At 36.8% G+C, this 24507-nt stretch overlaps 1 protein-coding gene and 1 gene segment (V, D, J or C); one reads left to right on the top strand and one right to left on the bottom strand.

Annotated features, from left to right (window-relative positions):
• Positions 1–24507, top strand: part of LOC311284461 (Ig kappa chain V-III region MOPC 63-like) — a 945935-nt gene that overhangs the window by 569751 nt on the left and 351677 nt on the right.
• Positions 1–24507, bottom strand: part of ankfn1b (ankyrin repeat and fibronectin type III domain containing 1b) — an 84996-nt gene that overhangs the window by 46927 nt on the left and 13562 nt on the right. For 3 of the 4 annotated variants that reach the window (XM_084398462.1, XM_084398461.1, XM_084398460.1), the window contains 2 exons: positions 22121–22299; positions 19875–20098 (listed from right to left, as the gene is read on the bottom strand). In XM_084398462.1, coding sequence (XP_084254588.1) covers positions 19875–20098; positions 22121–22299 — 403 coding nt within the window. Of the gene's footprint in view, positions 1–19874; positions 20099–22120; positions 22300–22701; positions 22805–24507 lie in introns of those variants that run through there. The other variant, XM_084398463.1, reaches the window with a different exon arrangement.

Below are 24507 nucleotides of genomic sequence, written 5' to 3'. Positions count from 1 at the left end.
TTTAAATTAAATATAATTAAATTAAATAATAAATATTAAAGTAAAAAAAAAAAAAAATTGAAATAAAATGCAGAGTGAACAAATCTTGGTTAATCCTTTCTCCGGTGCGGTTTATTTCTGCGTCATGGTGGCTGATGTGCTCTAAAAACCCAAACTTGCCGAGTACCTGAAGCCCGAGCGCGTAAACACACACAGACAAGGACGCAAACGCACTCAACACCACATGCATGGCATTTCGGAAGAAAATACCACAGACTCCACAGCTCAGCAGAGCTAATAAATAAAGGGGTCGGGGCGCCACCTCAAACCTTTCCTGTGTGTGTGTGTGTGTGTGTGAGAGGGGAGCTCTTTGGGAAACACACAGGTCTAAAGTTGCATCACCAGAGCATCAGTCTCTCTCTCCTTTACTGGCCGTCTGTCTGTAACTGAAACTCTGAGCGCGCTCGGTGACCTCAGTGAGTTCTGCGCTCATGAAAAAGACAGTGACTGAGTGTGTGAGAGAACATTTGTGTTTCAACAACTCGGAAAAATTCCCTCGTTTTTATTTTGGCTTTCAGTTTCAGTTTAGTTTTAGTTAAGATTTAATGGTGAATAAATAGCAGGACTGCCAAATTTAAATTACATTACATTTGTCGAAGTGCTTATATATGCTTAACAGCATTTAATTTTTTTAACATTGTGTGACATTAAACTTCTTTATTGTTATTTCTGTTCTAAACATAATATTTATAGCAAATATACACTTTTACATTTACAGTCTCTCTCTTCCGACAGTGTTATTTTAATATCACTGATATACTATTATAGTTTTAATATATATATATATATATATATATATATATATATATATATATATATATATATACTAAAACTTAAATTAAAATAAATATAATTTATATATATATATATATTTTTTTTTGTGTGTGTGTGTATTGTTTTTATTAAGATTTACATTTTTAGTCTTATTTATTTTAGTACTTCAGCTTTAATCGAAAACGCAAAATCTTGCCTTGGCAACTAACTAACTTTATTTCAGTTAATGTTTAATTCAAGCAATGAAAATGCTGATGACATCATCTTGCACTACAAAGATTTTTGTCCAATCAAAATCTTTCTAGAATGAGAACGTCCCTCCCCCTGCAACAGACCAGCAAGCAAAAATAAAACACATGGTTCATGTCACAGCCAACTAAACTAAAACTCTTAAACTAACCTTATGGCTAATAAAAAAGAGAAGAAATGATATGTCCTAGCCATATTTAAAAAAAATATATATTACTTGTGAAACACAAGTTTAAAAACATGTACACTAACACTCCAGTCATATCATTTCAATTACATTTAAAAAAAATGTAAATAAACCATTTTACTTGGCAGTGGATGACCTCATGGGGCGCCATGTTGAGATCACATGATCAGCTGAAAATCACAGAATAAATTACTCATGGCTCTCTATGAATAGATTTAGCAACTAAAATCTTTTGCACTATATGTCAGTATAACTCTAAAGGCCAATTCACACATCGCCGACACACACTCCGTCTGGTTTTGTCCACCCCTACCAGCGCGTGTCGCCATTGGTCGGCGCTTGTTTGCGCTGATTGAACATGTTGAAAAGCCATTTGACGGGTCATGGGACGTCTGAGAAGTGACGTACTGTAATCTGGTGTTGGTTGGTGCAGTGTGAATTGGCCTTAAGACAACCGTCATCAGTCAACAGTGCAACAAAATACTTGCATATATGCAAACTAGCAGGTGCTTAACTCTCAATGACATAAACGTTTCACCTGCACTTCTGATTCGTTCTCCTCCACAATTCCTAAAACGTGTGCCAACAGCTAGATTGTCATTAATGGAGAACATCGGATTGGCCTTACAAGAACAACTGCACATTACTAAGGCACATTCCTGCATCCATCAAACAGCGAAAACACACACACGAATATTTATCACAGCGCACCAGGGGGAAATGCATCCTACGATGATGAGCGCATCCTCCTGGCATCCCGACCATCCCGTATTCGTGGTAAGCATAAGCATCTTACTACCGGCGCTAGTCATTCAGCAGATGCTTTCATCCAGCAGCATCACGGCACAGACGGGGCAGCTCGGGGTTAAGTGCACCGCTCAACAGCACAATAGATACAGGATCTCTGTAAATCTCCGGTTCATGGATCGAACCCACGCCAGGGTTCAATCCGTGACCTTTGGGCTGCAAGCCCAGATCCGTAACCATGACAGCACTGCAAACACACACACTAGCAAATGAGATCAAATCACACCAAATGAATTCAATTACATCCAAATCATTTAATGTTCTCACATAATGCTGATGCAGAGATCAACAGATCAGTGTTATTTGTGCGTGCCAGAGAAACATGGAAACACGTTTAAATCAAAACATCATGTTTACTTTTCCTGGTTTATTTTGAGCTGCACATCAGACATAAATTAGAGCTGGTTTATTTAATAAATTGCTATAGGAAGCTTTCATCTAAGTATTAATGCAACTAACTAAATGCATTGGTTGTGTTAAATCAATATTTAATAATGCTAAAACATTAATGTGCATTTCAATAAAATGCCTTTCATATATGCAACTAATTGTGTTTAATTTGACCAATTAATCAGCATCTCGTGTAAATATCTTGGTGAAAAATTAAATATTATGGATTATAACTGACTAAATTTACCTGTTGCTTTTTGTTGTCTATTTTATTTTATGAATTGCTATTGGAAATTTGCATCAAAATATTAATGCAGTTAGTCAAATTAACTAAATGCATTAATTGCCTTCAAATATAATAAATTATTTTTAATTAATTAATTAATTTGTGAAATGTTGTCAAATATGATCCATAAAAATCACATAAAATGCATGTTAGTGCCAAATGTACTGTATATTTGAATTGTTATTAATAGTGTTTAATTTGATTAACTAATCTGCATATGATGCACACAATTTTATTAAAATTTTAATATTGTGGATTATATCTGAAAAACATCAGCAGTCACTTTTTGATTGTATAAATTGCTATAGAAAGCAATGTAAATATTCATCTAAATATTAATGCTTTTAGTCAAACCGACAAAAGTATTAATTGTGTTAAATAAATGTAATGGCATTAAACATATTTAATAATGCTGTCAAAACAATCTAATCACATAAAATGCATGTTAATGTCAAATTTAAAAAGGGACCATGTGGTTAATTGTTTAATTTGCTTAATTCTCATTTTATGTTTGAATTTCATTTGACTAGACATTTATATTATATTATATTATATTATTTATCATCTCGGGGTGTGGTGCCATTGAGCCATTCCTCAGACACACACACACACACAGACATGCGTCCAGAACAAAGAGCCGTGCGCCAGACGCCAGGGATAAAGAGATATCAGCCCTCTCTCTTTCACTCGTTCTCTGCAGCTCTCTGTCAACCCCTCCATCCCGGCTTTAGCGTCCTTTCATCTCGCTGCTGCTAACTTTCCACTCGCTCTACATCCCTCTATCACTCTCGGAACAGAGAGAGAGAAGACGACGACAGCCAATCAGAGCGCTCGGAACGCTGACGCTATCGCTGCAGAACACGAACACAATTTTCCCAAAATTCCAGAACGGAAAAAACTTTAATGTCCCGCTGAGACCCGGATCAGACCCTGGAATCTGGGGGATTTGAGATAGCGAGAGCCCGATCTATGAATGGACACACACCTGTGTGTGTTTGCGTGTGTGTGTGTGTGTGTTTGAGATAACAGATAAATATTATGTTCTGGTGTCTTAAAAAGGGACTGTACGCTCACATGCATGTTCTGTGTCCAATACTGTGTGATGGTCCTGTCAATGTGCGCGTGTGTGTGTGTGTGTGTGTGTGTGTGTGTGTGTGTGTGTGTGTTACACCAGCGGCCTGCATCAGTGTAGTCCATGCTAATGTGTTTTTATGCTGGAATACTGAAGCGCTCTAAAAGTAGCAGCAGAGAAGCTTTCGCCTACGCCAATGCAGGGACCTGCTCCATGGAAATTTGCAAGCGCATGTCCGTGTGTGTGTGTGTGTGTGTGTGTAGACAGGTCTCAATACATTCCATTCCAGTCTTAATGGAGGCTTACGGCGGCCTTTGAGTGTCTGTGTGAATAAATAGAAGCCAGCAGCCCAGAATACCTGTTTCCTGAACAGGATTATGCCAAGAGCGTACACACACATTCATACACAGATTCACACACTCATACGCACATGTTGAGACATACACACTGACCTGTACAATAGCTTTACATTTACATTAAAGTTTAAAAATGACAGGCATGATAATTGATCAGATGGTGGCCTAGATGAGTTAGCCAGAGTTTGGTCCCCAGAAGTGTCGAAAAGACCCCGTTATTATTTAAGTAGTGGGAAAAAGTGCCATCAAACTGAATTCTTGTTTTCTTTACCTGTTGTACAGTAGCATCTGATATATTTCAATATATTATATTCCATACTTGACTAGAGTGGGTTTGGAAAGGAAAAAGAATATCAAAAAAGTAATTTCTATAAATAAATAAATGTACATTTAAGAAAGAGTTTCTGACACTGCGCTCGAACACAGAAACATTGGAAAACGGGAAAAAAAGTATATATATATATATATATATTTTTTTTTTTAATGGCCTAACTCCATAATAAATACATTTAATTTAATTTAATATGTTTCTGACCCTGTTTTTAAAACATAGAAACATGGGAAAACATAGGGGGAAAAAAATTACAAAAAGTTGTAAAAATGTCCCTATTCCATAATAAATAAATAAATATTTTTAAGTACATTTTTTAAGAAAAATGTTTCTGACACTGATTTCAACATAGCCAAAGCTCAACTCGGATTCAAAAATCCAGTTTTAGCTCTCCATTGAGAAAGAATGATGAACTGAATGTTAGAAACTGATTGTTATTATAAATTTAGCTCACATGCAAATAACCGTTAAATACACACACACACACACATAATTCTAACTTATCAATCTATTGTCGAATGAACGTCACACACACACACACCTGTGTCTCAGACAGTGCTGAGAGCTGTCTGCTTTCTAATGCTTGTCTGTCTGCTGTAGTGAGTGATTCATGGACACCGTGTGAGTGTGTGTGTGTGTGTGTGTGTGTGTGTGTGTGTCAGAGTGTAATCAGTGTCAAAGACATGCAGGACATTAGGACATGGTCCAGTTCAGCCTCTCTCTGTCCATCTCAGACATAGATCAGCTTCTGTCGTCAGGAAGAAAGTGACAGTGGAAAAATATGCAGCATATTTTCTGTCCAACTAAAAAAATGGTCCTAAGCCCAATGATTCAATATCAATGATTCATACGTATAACAATCACCACTCTGGCACTGTAGCAAAGATTTGTCTTAAAATAGCGCAGGAACAACTTCTGCTTGGTCTAAAAGTTTAGTCACAAATTTTTTTTTTTCTAAAAGTAATTTATGGTCGGCTAGTTTTTAAATCCTTTGCATTGCGGCCAACAAAACAAAAATGATGATTTACAATATAATATCATTTCAAAATGATTTTATGAAAAGAGTTGCTACGCCTGATGAGAACTGATAACATTTCATTTAGAAAACAGCCCTGGTATTCCCTGATATTCTCACATCAATACAAAGCAGTAAACACAATTACGTATTAATTGCAATGCGAGTATAATTAGAAATCAACATGAAACTGCCATTTGGTAACCAGTAAAGCATGTTTTTCCATGTGACAAAACTTTCAGTGTGACATGACATAAATGATTCCCAATATACAAAGATTTAACTCCGTTCAATAGGATGATATAATTACTCGCATCTGCATTATATTTACAAACGCTCAAAGGCAAACAGCTCATATGAGCGCGCACACAATTACACATGTGCACACATACGGTCTGATATTTAACATTCCAGTTATTGAATAACTGGTGTTGTCATGACAACAGTCCAAAAGACGGAAGATGAAAAAAAAAAGACAAACCCTGAGATGAGATGTATGTGCGCATGTTAACATCATCTTTAAATAGACTGGGTTGTTTATGTTTTTGTGAGGTTGGCACTTTTACAAGTCAGAAATCCATCTTTCTTTAATACACAAATAAAAGATATGAGCGTAAAGCTTGCTGGATCACATTACCACGATTTATCTTTGAAACCGAGGCTGCTTTGTGTGCCTGACTAGCTTTAGCTTTCAAATGTCGGATTTGATTCCTTCATTAAATTGAATCAGATGGACGCAAGCTTGACACCTGAAGCCAGAATAAAGTTCCAAATAGCCTTCATACTGAAACTTATGAATAAATACATGACAGCTGTAAGAGCAAGTCCTTTGAAAAGCCTCTGTTTTGCCCAGTTAATGTCCGTCTTTCTAACGCAAAAGCTCAGATAGTCTCTGTTATCTCTTTTCTCTCCGGAAGATCTTTGAAGAGCGTCTGCGTCTCTGATGGTGTCAAAGTTCCTTCACACTCGCCTGGGAACGTGACAGGAATGAGAAAGCCCTAAAAAACATCTTCAGTGATGTTGAACCCACGAAAGCTGGAAGAATAAGACTGACAGACAGAAATAAAAAACTATAGTCTATGATACGCCCCAATTATAATGCCACCCTGGAGCTGTAAGAAGAAGTAGATCGTTGATATTTAATATGGCAATAAGTAAGACTGAAGGATGTAGATAAAATATTTCAGTATTTTTAAGCCTTGTTCAAATATTCATTACATAGCAAGATTTACATTTTTGCACAAAAATATAAGAAATATATATATATATATATATATATATATATATATATATATATATATATATATATATATATCTCGTTCAATATACATATTTAATTTTTATTTATTTTACTAAAATATTACTAAACATATTTTTGATTTTTAATATTGTACAAAGTACGTCTGAGTGATGTAGAATAATAAAGGTTTTAGACTTGTTTAGATATTCATTATATCAAGATGTTTTTGTACTAAAAAAAACAAAAACAATAAAAGTAATATTAATAATAAAAACACCATTTTAAAAATATTTCATGGGAAATCATCATTTCAACCAACCAGATTCAAAACAGATTTAAAATGTTTGAAGAAAGAAAAAAAACATTGGAAAAAAAAAACAGTTTAAATTAATGAACACAAAAATATGAAAATACTGTATGCAATCATATAGTAATAAAAGTAAAAAATGTACTTCAAAAAAACATTATTTTTGATATGAATATATATAAATATACACACACACACAAAAAATTTTTATTATAAAAATGTGCTACATGACACAAATGAATCTTAAATCAAAGTTTTGAATCAGGTAATTGAAATGGACAGTTTGAACTGATTCACAGAACTGAATCAAACTAGCGCTTTTTCTAACACTCTAACGTTTTTGCTACTTTAAAGTTATTAAATCATCTCTGTCTTCTTTAGCAAGACTTGGAGGAATCACAAAGTAGACTAATGACACAATCCTCTGGATTTGTATTTTGGGTTGTGTTAATGCTGACTGGCTGCATCAATGCGTTTTATTTCCAGTTTAAACATTCAAAGCATCAGTGTGCAAATGGAGCTAAAGCCAATCCAAGAGTCCTCACGGTTACAAAACATGCTGGTCTGAAATGTGCATGGCACAGAGCATGTAGTGTGTGTGTGTATGCGTGATGGAGTAGACAGATTCAGAGACACAGACACATATTTATAAACACACACATGCATGCACATACACACACTCCTCTTCTTGTAGTAGCGCTCTGTGTAAGTAGGATTTCCAAGGACTGTTTGTAAGCATATGAAGGGCTGCATTCTCTGGGTGTACTGCTGGGAGACAGCCAGTCCACACACACTCACACACACACACACATACACGTATATATTTATACACCCTTCACGTTGAACAACCAATAAGTGTCAGTTTATTAAAAACAAAATGGAGTCTCTGACAGAAGGCTGCAGACCATGAAGGCAAAAGCAAAACAACTGTAAACAAGCCGCAATAAATCCACAGAATGAGTCCACCTTACAGGGGCGTTCACACTCAAAGACATTTGGAGCGATAAAGCATCCAGAAGTCGTTCATTTTCAATGATAGTTGGCGATTTACACTGCGCTTAACCTGGTGCATTTGCCTGTCACGTTAATGTTGCGGGAAGCAAAACAATCAATCACAAAACAACACAAGAAACAAAAAAAAAATTTACTCGTCAAGAGATTTTATGAGGCCCAAAATTCTATGAAAGAACACAGATGCTTCTAACTACGAAAGCTCTCATGTGTTGTTGAGTTCAGAATTGTGCCAGAATGCAATAAACACTTCTTCACTTCTCACTCGCAATGAACACTTACTTCTCCACACAAAGTCATGCTTGGAACATGGAAGTGAACTAAAGCGAAGGGAAACATGTTTAGAGGTACACAGCAAATTCTATCACCACTGCATTCCCACTTGCGTTTTCTGACTTTCCAAAAGAGGGGGGAAAAGATATCGATTACGCAATTCAGAAAAGAGAAAGATGTAAAATTTACAGTCACTACCGCGCCACAGTGATTTTCTGTAATATTACACAAAACATAATGTTGTAAATTGAATAAATAAGTTTAAGAAAAGTACAAAAGCTTCAGTCTTAAAGGGTTAGTTCACCAAAAATGAAAATTCTGTCATTAATTACTCGCCCTCATGTCGTTCCAAACCCGCAAGACTTTTGATGATTAAATCTGAGTGATTTCTGTCCCTCCATTGACAGATACACAACTACCACTTTGACGCTCCAAAAAGTTCATAAAGAGATCGTAAAACTAATCCATATGAATCAAGAGGTTTAGTCCAAATTTTCTGAAGAGACACGATCGCTTTATACACTGAACCAAGTCTTTTATTCACAACAACTCATACAATCGGATATGGTAAACAGAAGCTCAAGCATGCTTGCTTGACGTGTGAGAACCAATGAGGTTCATTCTCGCGTTACGCAGCACGTTTGAGCTTCAGTGAGAACCAATGAGGTTCATTCTCGCGTTACGCAGCACGTTTGAGCTTCAGTGAGAACCAATGAGGTTCATTCTCGCGTTACGCAGCACGTTTGAGCTTCTGTAAGAACCAATGAGGTTCATTCTCGCGTTACGCAGCACGTTTGAGCTTCAGCGAGAACCAATGAGGTTCATTCTCGCGTTACGCAGCACGTTTGAGCTTCAGCGAAAACCAATGAGGTTCATTCTCGCGTTACGCAGCACGTTTGAGCTTCAGCGAAAACCAATGAGGTTCATTCTCGCATTACGCAGCACGTTTGAGCTTCAGCGAGAACCAATGAGGTTCATTCTTGCGTTACGCAGCACGTTTGAGCTTCAGCGAGAACCAATGAGGTTCATTCTCGCGTTACGCAGCACGTTTGAGCTTCAGCGAGAACCAATGAGGTTCATTCTCGTGTTACGCAGCACGTTTGAGCTTCAGCGAGAACCAATGAGGTTCATTCTCGCGTTACGCAGCACGTTTGAGCTTCAGCGAGAACCAATGAGGTTCATTCTCGCGTTACGCAGCACGTTTGAGCTTCAGCGAGAACCAATGAGGTTCATTCTCGCGTTATGCAGCACGTTTGAGCTTCAGCGAGAACCAATGAGGTTCATTCTCACGTTACGCAGCACGTTTGAGCTTCAGCGAGAACCAGTGAGGTTCATTCTCGCGTTACGCAGCACGTTTGACCTTCTGCAATGAGGTTTGTTCTCACGCGTCAAGCAGGTTCGGTTGAGCTTCTGTTTATGTTCGCTGATCAATGTTTATAAATGAAAAATCTGTTCATCATATAAAGCGATCGTGTCACTTCAGAAATGTTTTACTACACCACTTGATTCATATGGATTAGTTTTACGATCTCTTTATGAACCTTTTGAAGCGTCAAAGTGGTAGTTGCGTAACTGTCAATGGAGGGACAGAAATAGCTCAGATTTAATTAAAAATATTTCATTTGTGTTTCGAAGATGAAAGAAATTCTTACGGGTTTGGAACGACATGAGGGCGAGTAATGATGACAGAAATTTCATTTTTGGGTGAACTAACCCTTTAATTACAGTAGAAAAACATCATTACAGTGTGTGTCCATTTATAACAACGCAAGTATGCACTGCATTCTCGGCGTTGCCACAAGGGGTGCTATAGCGTGCATTAGCTTTAAAATACTTCCTTCTAAGGTAAGTTTTCACTTTCAGGTCTACTACTGGATGGAATCTGGCTATAAAGTTAGTTCAAGTCAACATGTTTATAGCTAGCTTTCTGAATAATAACAAAATCTGGTTTAATGACGCAGACATTTGAAAAAAAGCTTGAGTAATGAGGTCAGTGACTGACACAGTAACTCAAGAACACACGTCAAGTATGTAAAAAAGGACTGCACGCTTTCAAAGCTAAACTTAACCTGGAATCATTTTTTTGACAGCAGAAATACAGCAGTTGAATCTGTCCATCTTAACAGCCGTCCACCTGCGCACAACAAACCCCAAACACTCTACCGCAAGTACACTAGCTCAACCTAAGAGCAATAAAATCAATCAGTGTGGGTCAGTAAGTGCAGCGTTATTATTTAACACTGATGAATAGAGCAGCTCACTGTGACCGCAGTAAATGTATACAGCCATATGTCAACACACCGCTACAAGAGCAGGTTACCAAGACACGATTCTGCTGCTTCACAACTCAAATAAAAAACATCACACTCCAGGAGACTTTTTCACTGCAGGATTTCATAAAATGACAACCCAGAATTAAAGGAACAGTTCTCAGAATTAAAATTAATGTCATTATTTTTTCCCCTTCATGCCATTCCAAAGCCGTTCCGAACACAAAAGGAGGAATTCCAAAGGCTGCGCTGGTTGCTGTTTTCCATGCAATCACAATGAGTGGAGACTGAAGCTTTCAAGCTTCAAAAAAAGGACACTCTGCATTAAGCGAAAACCATAATTTAAGTCACTACTCACTGATAATAACTGCTGTGACTGAATAAAGACAGTGAGTAGAACGGGATCAGTCAGATCAGTGATCAACTGATTCATTTTAAAAAAAATCTGACTCTAAAGCCCCTTTCACACAGAGATTCCGGAAAATACACGGATAATGTGTCCCGGGGGTTGTTTGATTTTGGTTCATTCACACTGCCAGAGATTTTCCGGAAATCTGTGAGTGCGTTCACACACATCCTGTAAACACGTGACGTCAGGATGTGATAACTCCTGTCAGATGTCAGTTCTGCTGATAACTAGGGATGCACGATGATATCGGCACAACATCGGTATCGGCCGATAAAAGCTTTAAATGACCATCATCGGCATCGGCAGATATGAATATTTCTGCCGATGAGACTTGCCGATAGGGTGGCGTGTTTCCTATGTGCACGTGACGACCATGGACGTAGCATGAGCTCCAGCAACTTAAAGGCACAATATGTAACTTTTTTTGCTTTAAAAATAGCAAAAATCACTATATCTATGTTATATATATTTTTTAGTTGTGTACTTACATTATCCTGACTGTTTCCAACAACTTTCAAACCAGGAGAAATTTGTAATTTAATTCGAAGACACGTCCCGTTTCTTTATTTCCGTTTTGTCGCCGTCAATGTCGTCATATCCGCGTTGTCCCTGGTTTCCGCTCGTACTGCCATAGCAACCAGAGCCCTCTGACAGTAACCAAGGCGACAGACGTGGACGACTGTTAGTTCGCAATGTCTATTTGCATGCTGTTGTTGTTTCGTTCAAACATTATGGACCATGGCAAGCAGACTTTGGATAATCTAAACTAAATATTTAGTTATAATCTATAACTAAACCGAGAATCAATATCAGCGCGGTGTTTTCGAGATGCCGAGAGCTCCCATAGACAGTATATAAACGAGAGCTCCACGTCCGAGACTTCGACCGCTCCTACATGTACTTTATTAAACAGGTGAGCACATTTACATAAAACTAATCAATGTTATATAGTTCAACAATGATAAAATGTTAGAATATGATCTGTATGTTATTCTAATGTTGATCTAGCTCACTGCTAGTCTCATACAGACAAACTAACACATACATTTCAACACATTCAAATACAGTTTAGTGTGCTAGTGTAATGTTAGACCAAGTGAAACAGCGCTGCGTTACCTCACAAGTTTAATTTGTCTAATAAACTGACCTGTGAGTAGTAATTCTGCACTTGGGTGTAGTTCGGTAGAATGAAATGTCCATATTCCTTTTATATCCGCGGGACTCGCGTCGCGTGTGGAGCTGATAGCTGTCTCTTAGCAATCCCGACCTGCTTCATATCACAGTCATGATAAAAACATCAATGTATTCACTCATCCATAAACATTATTAGATCGGTCGGCTTGACGTTGACGACAAGATCCATAATTCTTAGCAAATGTTGCGTCATCAAACTACGCCTTTGTTATTGTAAGAGGTTAGCGACCCCTAGTGGCGAAAAAAATTACATACTGTACGTTTAAACTTCCAACATGTGGAGGCATTTCGAGCATGGGCGTCAGTTTGGTTTGAGATGTGCACAGAGATGGGGACAGAGACGCATTCGCAAGTGCATTTTCAGAAGTGCTGGGTACAATGACACAGTAATTTTTTTTCTCTTACGTGCAGGTCATGTTTTGAAAGACGATGTCCTGTAGCTTACTAATGTAAGCTACTATGCTCTCCACAGAGCATAAAATATTCATTTTATTTTATTTTTCGTGTTCGCATTTATGAGGAAAAACAGTGACAGTTCTCGGTTACGGACGTGAGCGCTCTGAGAGCGGCACTAAAAGACTGTTTTAAAACTTTCACAGAGACCTTAAACAGAAAGCACAAAGCCTTTCTAAGTGAATTTCGTTTTGTATTAATTGTATCTTAATTTTAATCAATGTTTCATCAACCAATTGCCTGGATTTAATAAATAATAAGTAAAGCAGATAATAGATAATAGATATCATGACACGGAGGCGCCGGTGCTCATAAATGAAACGAAACTCAGCATAGCCTACTTGCCTCACAGACCTGAGAAATATATCTATTATCTACAGAACGCTTGAAATCATATTTTTAAACAGAACAATTCAAAACGAAAGAAAACTATGTAATCCGAAATGTGCATTTCTCTCCGGCGCGTTCACTACTGCGAAGATCGCGAGTCAGCATTGTCAACTTCATCTTTGCAGCCGACACAGAAAACACTTGTTTATTAATAAGCAATTAAAATGTCTCCTTGCTATATTTGACATATTCATAATCATTACTTTTGCGGTTCTTTGTGACAGCTTTTAGTTGCATTATTGGCAGCGCCACCCTTACATGTTACATGAACGGGTCGCCACTGCATCAGCACCGAAAACAGGGGAGCATTTATTTGGTAGACCTGTTCAAGTAGGAGATGATGTACAATTTTTATTTGAAATTTTATTTTTATTTATTTTACTCCTAAGGACTGAAGTTTGAAGTCTGAACTTAAAAATAAAATGTGGCACTGGCATATCATTTATTCTTCAAGTGAAATAATTTACCTATTTTTCAGGGGTGAATGTCTGTCTACATTTGTAAAATTATACATTTATGGTAGAATCAAATGTTGTGTTGTTTGTCTTGTGTATTGCCTTATCTACAACACATGAGTGTAATACGGTAAAGGTAGTACAGGAGAGAGACTTGGATTTCTCTTCAGTAAAATTAAAGTGTAAATATATCAGGGGGAAAATGTGTATATATATCGGTATCGGCATCGGACAAAATTATCGGCATATCGGCATATCGAATATCGGCCAAAATGCAATATCGTGCATCCCTACTGATAACTCTTCGTCATTTCTACACGAAGACGAGTCCATACTCCCCAGTAGCGCCACTGGGTTTGCCGAGTGGCTCGTTCCCCGTATGCTGTGGGATAGGTTGTAGAAAGGCCTGTGCGAGGCCCGTGTTGTCCAACAACAATCCAGGTTGTAGAAACGCATGTGCGTCACCACTACGACACATCCCTTACGGCATTGGTCCTGGCTTTTGTTCACACAGGGCGCGTTCCGGGACTGACCCCGGTAATGTTACTAGGTCCCGATCCCGGCACCGATCCCGGGACGTGTGTGCATTCACACAGAAGGCACCCTTTCAAAAAAAAAAAGAGTGATTCACTCGAGAATTGCACATTGCTAATTTATTGCTACTACAAAATGTAATTATGGTAATAAGAAGTAATGGACTACTTCAACTGAGTCATTGAAAAGATCCCACTCAAAAGAATGATTCATTAAGAACTGCACATTGCCGCTTCTCTAATTAACTTATGATTGTGTCTAAGAGAGTTAGCGTATACGTCAAGATTATAAGTGAATAACAACTTACATTTCGGTCTTTCCCTCACATAAAGCTATCAGACTTCAGGAGACTTGAAATCCAGTGCATGAGTCAAATAAACTCCTTTTATGAGGATTTTCTTTCTGAAGCTTAAACTGCGTGCAGAAGAGCGACCAGCACACATCTTTGTGTTATAAAGAAGAAAGAAAATCAAACAGGTTTGGAACAAATGAGGGTGAATAAATGATTTGTGGGTGAAATAAATCCATAAAGTGCAATTTGTCAAGCCCTTATTAGTGTGCATACAGAAAGATGACAGCTCGTAATTAACCATCATACATCTCTAATTGATTAATACGCAATCAGAGCAGAGACGAATGGAATATAATTCACAAACAATTTAGTTGCCTACACTGTAAAAAAAGATTTTTTGAAGATTATTGGAGTGCATTTTACCATTTCAGGCTTTGTACTTCAAAAATGTCATGCTTTAGTTCAATGAGTTGCATATTCTTTGTAATTATTTGTGAAACTTACTTGCAATTTCTAAGTGAAAATTGTTTCAAAGGGTTTTTTCAGAGGGTAGGGTACAAATTCATATTCGGACAGAAACACATGTTTTATTCTCCATAATTGACATAATTTGTACATTTTCTGAAGAAAATATAAGTGTTGCTTGCCAAACAAAAACTGCAACAATGTTGCTAAGTGGTTGCTAGCGTGGTTGTTTACAATCTGTCGCACACAATGAACTACATGTAGTTGAATTTAATCAATATCCAAAAAACATTTGGATTTCTCATATTTTTAACTCGATCCCTGAGAGCATCTCTCTCTTTCAGTGTGTTTGTGTCGATCCCATCCCCCTCTCAAAAACATCACAAATACTGTTCTCAGAAACTCCTTATATGCTTTTTCATCTTTTATTTCTGCAAAAAAAAAAAAAAATGGGTTGATGTTTACAAAAAAAAAACATGTTTGTTGATTTTAGCTTTTATTCCAATCGCAAGTTCTCACGAGAATGAATTGATTCGATAAAGACTGAGGGATGGTTCTGTTTATCCAATTCAAATAATTTATTCACATTCACACATGCATAAACATTCAGCCAACCATGCGTCAGGATGCATTTCATTCATCTTTTGACTAATACAAACATATTTTCAATGGAGAGTCTGCAACACTTTACCAGAGATGAATCTATCGCCGCTGGTTAGAGTTAACTAAGTTCGTCAACTAAACTGCTTTATTAGGTAACAAGCTTTCTGTTAGGCAGACATGATGGATAAAACGCAGACAGAACAAAACAGAAAAGAAAGGAAGGACAAACTTCAGAGGGAAGAGTGTGAGGATGAGTTTGGGAGCGACGCCCCACAACTAAATACATAATGACCCTTAATGGCCGCCGTTTCACCACGTAACCAACAGCAACCACTGCTGCGAGGAAAAAATGTCCAGCCTTTCGCCTCTCGAGTGTGTATGTGTGTGTGTGTTTGTGTGGGCTAGTGCATCTGTGTGTGTGTGTGTGCATTTCAACAAAACAGCACATACAAAAGAGATGACACTTTGAACGTTGCAATTTCTTCTAGATTTTTTCTTTCCTTTCCTATTAGTGATGCTTGTCTTCTGTACATTTGTCATTTCTGGAAACGTTTAAGTGTTCATGCTCTTAATGAAGGGTTTTGATGATCATTTCAGCATTAAGAGACACAGATGCCTATTCAGCACTGCCATCTAGAGCTCCGCTTGCAGAACTGCAGACATAAAATTACATATAAAACTCAAATCCAAACATTCCTCTGGGAAATTATTTTAAATTGCTGTTCTCGGAATTATTCCAATGTTATAAATACAAAAACATATCTTACAATAGGATTCAATAGGATGTTTATTTAAGGATTTTTTTTTTTTTTGTTCCATTATTACTATGATAAACCCTTTCATAGAAAATCTCCCCGGAAAATGTCCAGGTCATATTTCAACAAAAAAGAAATTATATTTTGCTTATAGAAAACGCACACTTTCTCCAAAAATTGTCAATTATGATTTAAATAAGATATTATTTAGTTTGCTTTACAGTAAAGTATTTATTTATGCATCATGTAAGTATTTGTTGTATTGTTAAATCTTAATGGGAGTTCCAAAAAAAAGACAAAAATCATAATTAAAGTCAGTAAAACCATATATATATTAATAGTAATTAGAATTTGTGAAAAAAATTTTTTTAACTATAATGGAAATAATGACAAAAAATATATATATATATATATATATATATATAAAGTTTATTTCCTTGATGCAGTTCTGTTATAGTTAACTGAAACTTAAATAAAAATAAATAAAAATATATTTTTAAGTAAAATATACAACTAAAATGACACTGTCTTTATACTATACTTTTTCTTGCAATCTTTTTGGGTGAAATGTGACTTGGACATTATTTGTGAGATTCACACAAATACATTTTCTTTAGTCTTAAGGCCCATTCACACCAAGGACGATAACAACAATAATAAAAGACATAGCTCTAAAAATCATTCTAGATATAAAAGACTAGCAGAGAGTACAGCACAGAGAAACAATATCGTTGGAATTACTTTCAGAAAAATATTTTTTTCCAGCTAATGAACGATAAAAACATTGACAGACAGACTTTAAAGAGCTCTAGCGTTTTAAAGCGGCTGCTGACAAAACAGAACGATATCGTCCGCTGGTGTGGACACTAATATAGCTATCGTTCTTTAGCCTTAGTCCTGCCTGAATGGATGAGAACTGTAAAGTATCATTGAATTTTACTTGAGTCATGTTGAGTCATGCCTGACCATTAAAAATAATAAATTCCTGTGATTTTCTAGTCCCCATGCAAACACAACTTCCGAGCACATAACCAAGCCAGCCTCAATGCATCATCATGCATCAAAATATTTGATTAATATATGACAAATACTTGCCATTAATATCCATAATGAATTATTCAAACATCCTCCGGATGGAGCTGCTGCTGTCATTTCTCTCCACTCAGTTCTTACACACAGATCAAGGACGTAAAGTTCACTAGAAGTCCACACAATCATCTGTAACCATTCAAACAGCAAGCTAATGCAGCAAAAAGCTTTTCCAGCCATTTTCTCCAACAAACCTCTTTAAGCTGGCAGTTGTCGGCAGACTGCCAACGCACTGTTTATTTGTACAAAATTGTTACAACTAAGCTCTCTGAAAATAAAGCATTCTGCAACCCTGGAACGATTTCTGAATGTGTCAGCGTAGTGGAAATTATTAAGCCGTACAGTATACTTGCTGCTTTAGAAAGAAATCCACATTACAAAAGCGAAATAATCTGCTTACTGTACCATGACACTCCTACACTGAAAAATCAACGATTCGGGAGGAAAAGAGCTTATAAAATACACATAAATTGGTATGAGATGATAAACTTGACAACGTAAGGTTGACTAGAGAGTTCATATAGATTTATTCTTAGTGTTTTAATTCTAATATTTTAAGTAGCTGTGTTAAAAGGATAGTTCACCCTAAAATAAAAATTACATCATCATTTACTCACCCTCGTGTTGCTCTAATGCCATTCTTTCTTTTTTGGACCACAAAAAGGAAAAAAGAAGGAAAAAAAGTCCCGCTCACACTCGTTCATATAATGGCAGGGAATAGCGACAGGCATCAAGCTTTAAGAAAAGATGCAAAATATCACAGAATGATCCCATGCAACATATTCCAAGTGTTATATGATATATATGATATGGTATATGATAGGGTTTGGTTGGAAAACAAACCGAAATTTAATGCATTAATTAACAAAAACCCTGACCTTGGCCGTTGGTCTTCTGTGCTCGAGTCAGGACACTCTATTAGCTCACGTGTGGATCATTTTGTGTCTTTTTTAAAGCTTGATGCATAAAAACAACAGCAGAGTGAGTAAAATGATGACTTAACTTTCATTTTAGGGCGAACTAACCCTTTAAAAATGGGTGAAAATTTAGATACACAAGTTTCAGACAGTCTGACCATCTCAGAGAAGCTGCATCGCTAAATTCACCCCATTTAAAGCCCCGCGGTACAAACATTAAAGTGCTTTTATAACAAATTCAACAATAAATTTCAAAGCAATTACTGTCTGACTTCAAATTGCCTGCTGTGAGCAACATTCCTGCTATTTTATACAAAGCCTGTCCGCCACCATTTTTTGTGAGGACTAAGATGGTCTTGTGCAATTTAGCTTATACCTAGCCTATTTATTTATTTATCATTTGACTTATTGAAGGGCTGCGTTCAAAATATTGCTATGAAACATTTCTTATCCCTAAAACTGCCAACAGGTCTAGTTGTTCTGACGATAACTTAAAAAGAAGTCAACCACGCACATAGATGTCTTACCCCTAAACAGAGACGACCCATTAGGTGCAAAGCAGAGCCCATCCTGTGAAACAGTGACACTCATACACAGTTTGGTTTTGTGTTCGCCTCTCCACAAGCCAGGTTGCATTCGAACACCTGAGCCTCTATTACACGATGCGGGCAGGTAATGAGGGCTCGACTTTCACGCTATTATACACACCACATTAAATATTCATACAAAACCTTCTTGTGTGCATGACTTCAATTACATGAAAATTAAAATTCTGTCCATTTACTTTACATACACTTCCGTCAAAAGTTTGTCTAGTCTCTTCTGCTCACCAAGGCTGTATTTATTTGCTCAAAAATACAGTAATATTGTGAAATGTTATTACAATTTAAAATATGTGTATTCTGTGTGAATATATTTTAAAGTGTAATTTATTCCTGTGATCAAAGCTGAATTTTCAGCATCTTTACTCCAGTCTTCAGTGTCACATGATCCTTTAGAAATCATTCTAATATGATGATTTGCTGCTCAATTATTATTATTAGTGCTCAATTATTAATAATGGTCCCTATTATAGTGTTTTTTTGTGGAAACTGAGCTACTTTTTTTTAGGATTCTTTGCTGAATAAAAAGTTCAAAAGAACAGCATGTTTTTTAATTATAAACCTTATAAATGTCTTTAAATGCCACTTTTGATCAATTTAATGCATCCTTGCTGAATAAAAGTATAATATATATAGAAAAGTGTTTATATACATATATACACACAGCAAATCATCATATTAGAATGATTTCTGAAGGATCATGTGACACTGAAGACTGGAGTAATGATGCTGAAAATTCAGCTTTGATCACAGGATATAAATTACACTTTACTATTTATTCACATAGAAAACAGTAATAATATTTTGCAATATTACCATTTTTACTGTATTTTTTAAATAAACGCAGCCTTGGTGAGCAGAAGAGAATTCTGTCAAAAACAGCAGTGTAGCTTCGCGTGAGGAACAGACCTAATTAAACTTAAGTCTCATTTGCGTTTGCATTTAATTTCAAATTTAGCATCTTGTATGCATTTCACCAGAAAAAATAAAAACATTTTGGTTCCATGGTAATTAATAAACACATACAGGTTCGGAGTTAATAATGACCGAACGCATTTTTTGGGGTGAACTCAGTTTAGAATAAAGCAAGTTTGGACACAAGTACTTACAAACTTCCTCTTCAGTTTGACTTTAGGATCGACTAAGCTCCTCCCCTCCGGCTGGGCGGACTCAAACTCCGAATCCCCCAGGTGATCATCCGCAGACATGCTCTTCCTCAGATACGCCGCCCGGCGCCGGAAATGTGAGAACGGCGACTGAGAGCGCGGACGCAGGTCAACGGCACCCGGAGCGACGTCCCTCTCGTTCTCATCTTCCAGCCGCCACATCTCGCCTGAGGACAGACAGATGAGTGCGATACTGATCACACGTCAGTGAAATATCACACACGCCAGATTTAACTTTATTTGGCTGGTGGTTATTCCCAGGCAGCCCCTGCCTCGCGGCTAGATCCGCAGACTCTCTGATGAGGACATAAGGGAGCTGTCAGACCGCTGGAACAGAGTTATTCATGTTTATTACAGTTGAGTCAGTCAAATCTGGGTCAGAGTTGCTATGAGACATTACGGCCCTCATTTGGCATGATCCCAGCATAATGAGCACGTCAAACACACTGAGGGTGACGGCTGGGATTCGGAGTGTATGTGTGTGTTAAACAGCCACGACGCTCCGCTGTTGTCGACGGCAGTTGCTAAGCAACTAGAATGGGGAGGAAGCCAAAGACTTTAGGTTTTACATTTGAGAGACAGTGAAAAAATCCTTCACAGAAGCTTAACACAAGAGCAGCGCAGCTGTGAGAATTGAGGAGAAAAGCGTGAGAAAGAGAGCGAAGGGGGGGATTTGGCTGAGCAGTGCAGGCAGAAGTAAATATCGAGAGCGCGCAGACGGCTGAACGCGCTGAACAATCGCACATGGCGCAAAGCTCACACATGTTGTGAATGGAATGTGCCATGTGGAAGATTCTCGTTCCAGCCACCGAATGAAACGTCGTCCATTCACAACTATACTGCCAATTCTATCAAATCGATGTTTTCAGTCATTTGCTCGTTCAAATGCTGAAAAAGAACAAATATTCAGAATATGAGGGTGAGTCTAACAACACATATTTTGTCCTGAAATCAAAAGAAAAAAATCCAAATTACAATTTGCATGAAGAAAATGGAGCCTATTATTTGTACCAAGAAGTGTTTCTGCACTGCAACATTTTTAGGATGTTTTTAGCTCATTAAATCTCATTACTGTAATGAGAAAACAACAAAAAAACATTATTGTAATGTAAAAAATGCTATATTATTTAAATAGTACAGGGACACTATGCAACTTTTTTTTGTTACAATTAACTACATTTAAATAATGAGTTAATAATGCATCTTCAATCCCTCCTCCAAAACTTGAATTGTCTTACACTGATTTACTATGGTAAGCCTATTATACGTGTTTATATTTTAGACCCGAGGGTATAGTTTTCATGGGAAATGCATACACGCGTCACTCGCCCATGTCTCGTCATATCCGCAAACAGAGAAAAGTTGCTCCGGCTACTTTCATGCGTGTCATAGGTTGAAAGGTTGAACATGGAGCCGCTAAACGTACTGTCCGTAATAAAACAAGAATCAACATTGGCTTGGCTTTTCAGAGGTGGAGAGAGATTAGAAATGTTGTGAACGTGTTTATCACTCAACAGGTCAGTAAGGTATTTTACTGAACAGATAAATTGTCATATGTAGCTCTCTAACAGAGTTCATTGTAAAGCATTATTGATTGAGAAAGGTCATTTTGTTGGTTGCTGTAGAGCTGCGCTGGAATTTATCATCAAGGAAATACTGTCTATTAATGTGTAGAGCTACAATCACGTCTTCAGCTGTAGTCAGCTTGAGGTCCTTTCCATCTAAACACAGGTGCTGCAAACCATATTCATCCGCAGTCATGCACAACCAAAACAATGTTCCTTAGCTAAATCTATGCATTATTGTTTTTTAATAACTGGAGGGCCATATGTTATACAGTGTACTTTTAATATGCAGATTATAATTAAAACAAAATCAACGCAAGAATTATTAAAATTATTAAAAACGAAACTGCTTAAAAAGTTAAAAATATTGAAAAAATATTGTCCTTCATGCAACATAAATATATAATTTCTCTTATTTCTCCTTTTGATTTCGAGGTGAAATGTGAGCTGGACATGTTTTCATGAGATTCAGGGGTTTTTTTTGGTTGTCACCAGAACATCTTTTCATGTAGTTCACAGCAGAATCATCAAAACCAAGAGTCTATTAAAATATGTTTTGATAACACGGGTGTGCGGTTCAAATAAACATAAACAAACACACACACACACACACACACACAATACCTGCAGGGGGCAGCGTACATGCTTCGAGACCACCGGGGCTGGAAGGAACACGTGGGCGGCGTTGTCGTTCACAAACGTTCTCAGATTGCTGCACACGGATGGCAGCAGGGGACTGGGGGATGCTGGGTAATGTTCTGGATTTGGCCAACAGAGGCCTTTGCAGCCGTCGCTCCAACAACCTGGAATACAAACAAGCAATCATAACCAACAGATCAATAAATCAATCACAGTCCCATTCATTAAAATACATGATTTTCTGAAATAATCTCCACAATAAAAGAACGAACAATCAATGTTTTGCATTGTATCATTTTTTTACACTGTATAACTGCACTATGCATGTGGTTGTGTATTTGAACTTTATGTTTAACATGTGATTTTCTCCTGCGAGTTCAAAGAAGTGCGTTTATTTACGTGTATTTATTATTATGGTTTAATAATTAGTACAACCGTATCAAATGTATGGACTAAAATTGATTAAAATGATCTCAAACAGCTGAAACATGTAAAGTTTGCATGCATTAGATGAACTAGCCTGTATCGGTCTATCTGAAAGGTTATAGTAATGTTGAAAACATTACTCTTCAAGCATGCAGGATGGAGTGTATCAGCGTGTGGAGATTTGGCCGCATTCGTGTGTGAACGTCTGGCAACGACGGACCAGTGAATTCCAAACGGCTTCAGGAAATTCTACAGCAGAATGTGACGGCGTCTGTCTGTGATGTGAACAGGCGCTGGGTTATGCAACGAGCTTACGATCCAAAACACCCAAGTAAATCAAAGCAACAGTGCAAAAAATATGTTCTGCATTTTAGAAAAACAACATACAATAAATCACACAACAAAACATCCCAAAAAACTACAGAAACGGAGAAAAGAAGGAAAGCTGAAGCACAGATGTGAAGAGCAGCTGCAGAGCATTTAATCGAGGTCTATGCCAATAAATAAACTTCCACTATTGATCAAATATTAAAGGCTTCATATGGTTTTCCCATCATTAATCTTTCCAAGATAAACTATTTATTTTATAAAGCAATGGCAAAGCAAAACATTATCATAAAGTTTGTTACAAAAACCCCTTTAATTATGACCAATGTGACAAATTATTTTGTAAAATGTATAATCTAGATCACATTGTGGACAAATTAAATGTAGGGTAATAAAGAGAATTTAGTTTATTAATATTCACTAATAAGTTTTGGAGGCCTGCAATAAAAAAATTAGATTTAAGAACTAGAGCAGAACAACATGAAATCTTAAGAAATCATTGAATTTTTTTAATACATGTTCCTGATCTTATTCCATTTTTCTTTAAAAAAAATTTTTATTTTATCAAAACTTAATAACTTGCTCTGCCTCTGACATCATTTTTCCCCAACCCCAGCAAACACCTGGCTTTAATCAGTTCAGTGGATAAAACCAAGCCCTGACCTACAATTTAATATCATGTTTTACTCAGAAATATGTTCTTACAGAAGTACAGACTTTACAATGATTGAACTGTTTCCATCCACCTATTTTTATGCGCATTTTGGGAAACTGCATAAAATAAAATAAAACACTAGCATTTTTAGAAATCATGCATTTCAATTGAGGCGGATACATTTCTTTTATCCGATTAAAAAGACATGCGCAAAAACTAAGATAAAAAAAAAACACATTTACCGAATAAATCCCTTGATGCGCAACAAAAACCTGATTGGTCCGCTGATTAGTCCAATCAGCGCACAGCATCTCAGATGTTGGTTTGGTCGTTCTGAAGTGCCAGAGCCATCAGAATGAGTTGGTTTAATTCCCTCTCAGAAGCGTCTCACATGATTGTGTTCCCAAACCCCAGCATCCGAGCGCAAGAGATCATGACAGCGTTTATTACGTTTCGTCTGTCATTTATGACGGAGGAATAAAGAGCCACAGTGGCGTCACCGACTGCAGCGACTTCCATTTTTATTGCAGATATTATGTGCCAATTTCCCAGGAAGTGACGATTTTGTTCTCTTGAACACATTGGATGGAAAAGCTGCTTTATTTTGAGCATAAGTTAAATTAGCAACTTTGAATGGAAACATAACTAAGGTTGTTATTGTTAAATAAAACTATAAAAAAAAGTCAAATTGAAATAAAGCTTAAATAAAATAAAATATGAATATTAGATAAAAACGTAATAATGTAATGACTAAGTTTAAGTTGAAGAACTAAAATGACTAAAACTTAAATAAAAATAAAGCTAATCAGAAATATAAAAAAACCTAATAACACATTTAAAAGCATATGACAAAACTACTAACTGAAAATATATAAATAAAAGTAAATAGTATATAAATAAAACTGACTGAAAATTCAAGAACAAGAACTGATTAGTACATCCAGAATGACTCGTTATGTGTTCA

The sequence above is a fragment of the Rutilus rutilus genome, assembly GCF_951802725.1.
Source record: "Rutilus rutilus genome assembly, chromosome: 24".
In the NCBI taxonomy this organism is placed as follows: domain Eukaryota; kingdom Metazoa; phylum Chordata; class Actinopteri; order Cypriniformes; family Leuciscidae; genus Rutilus; species Rutilus rutilus.
The sequence above is the reverse complement of the archived record's forward strand: the minus strand, read 5'-3'. Positions and strand labels throughout refer to the sequence as shown.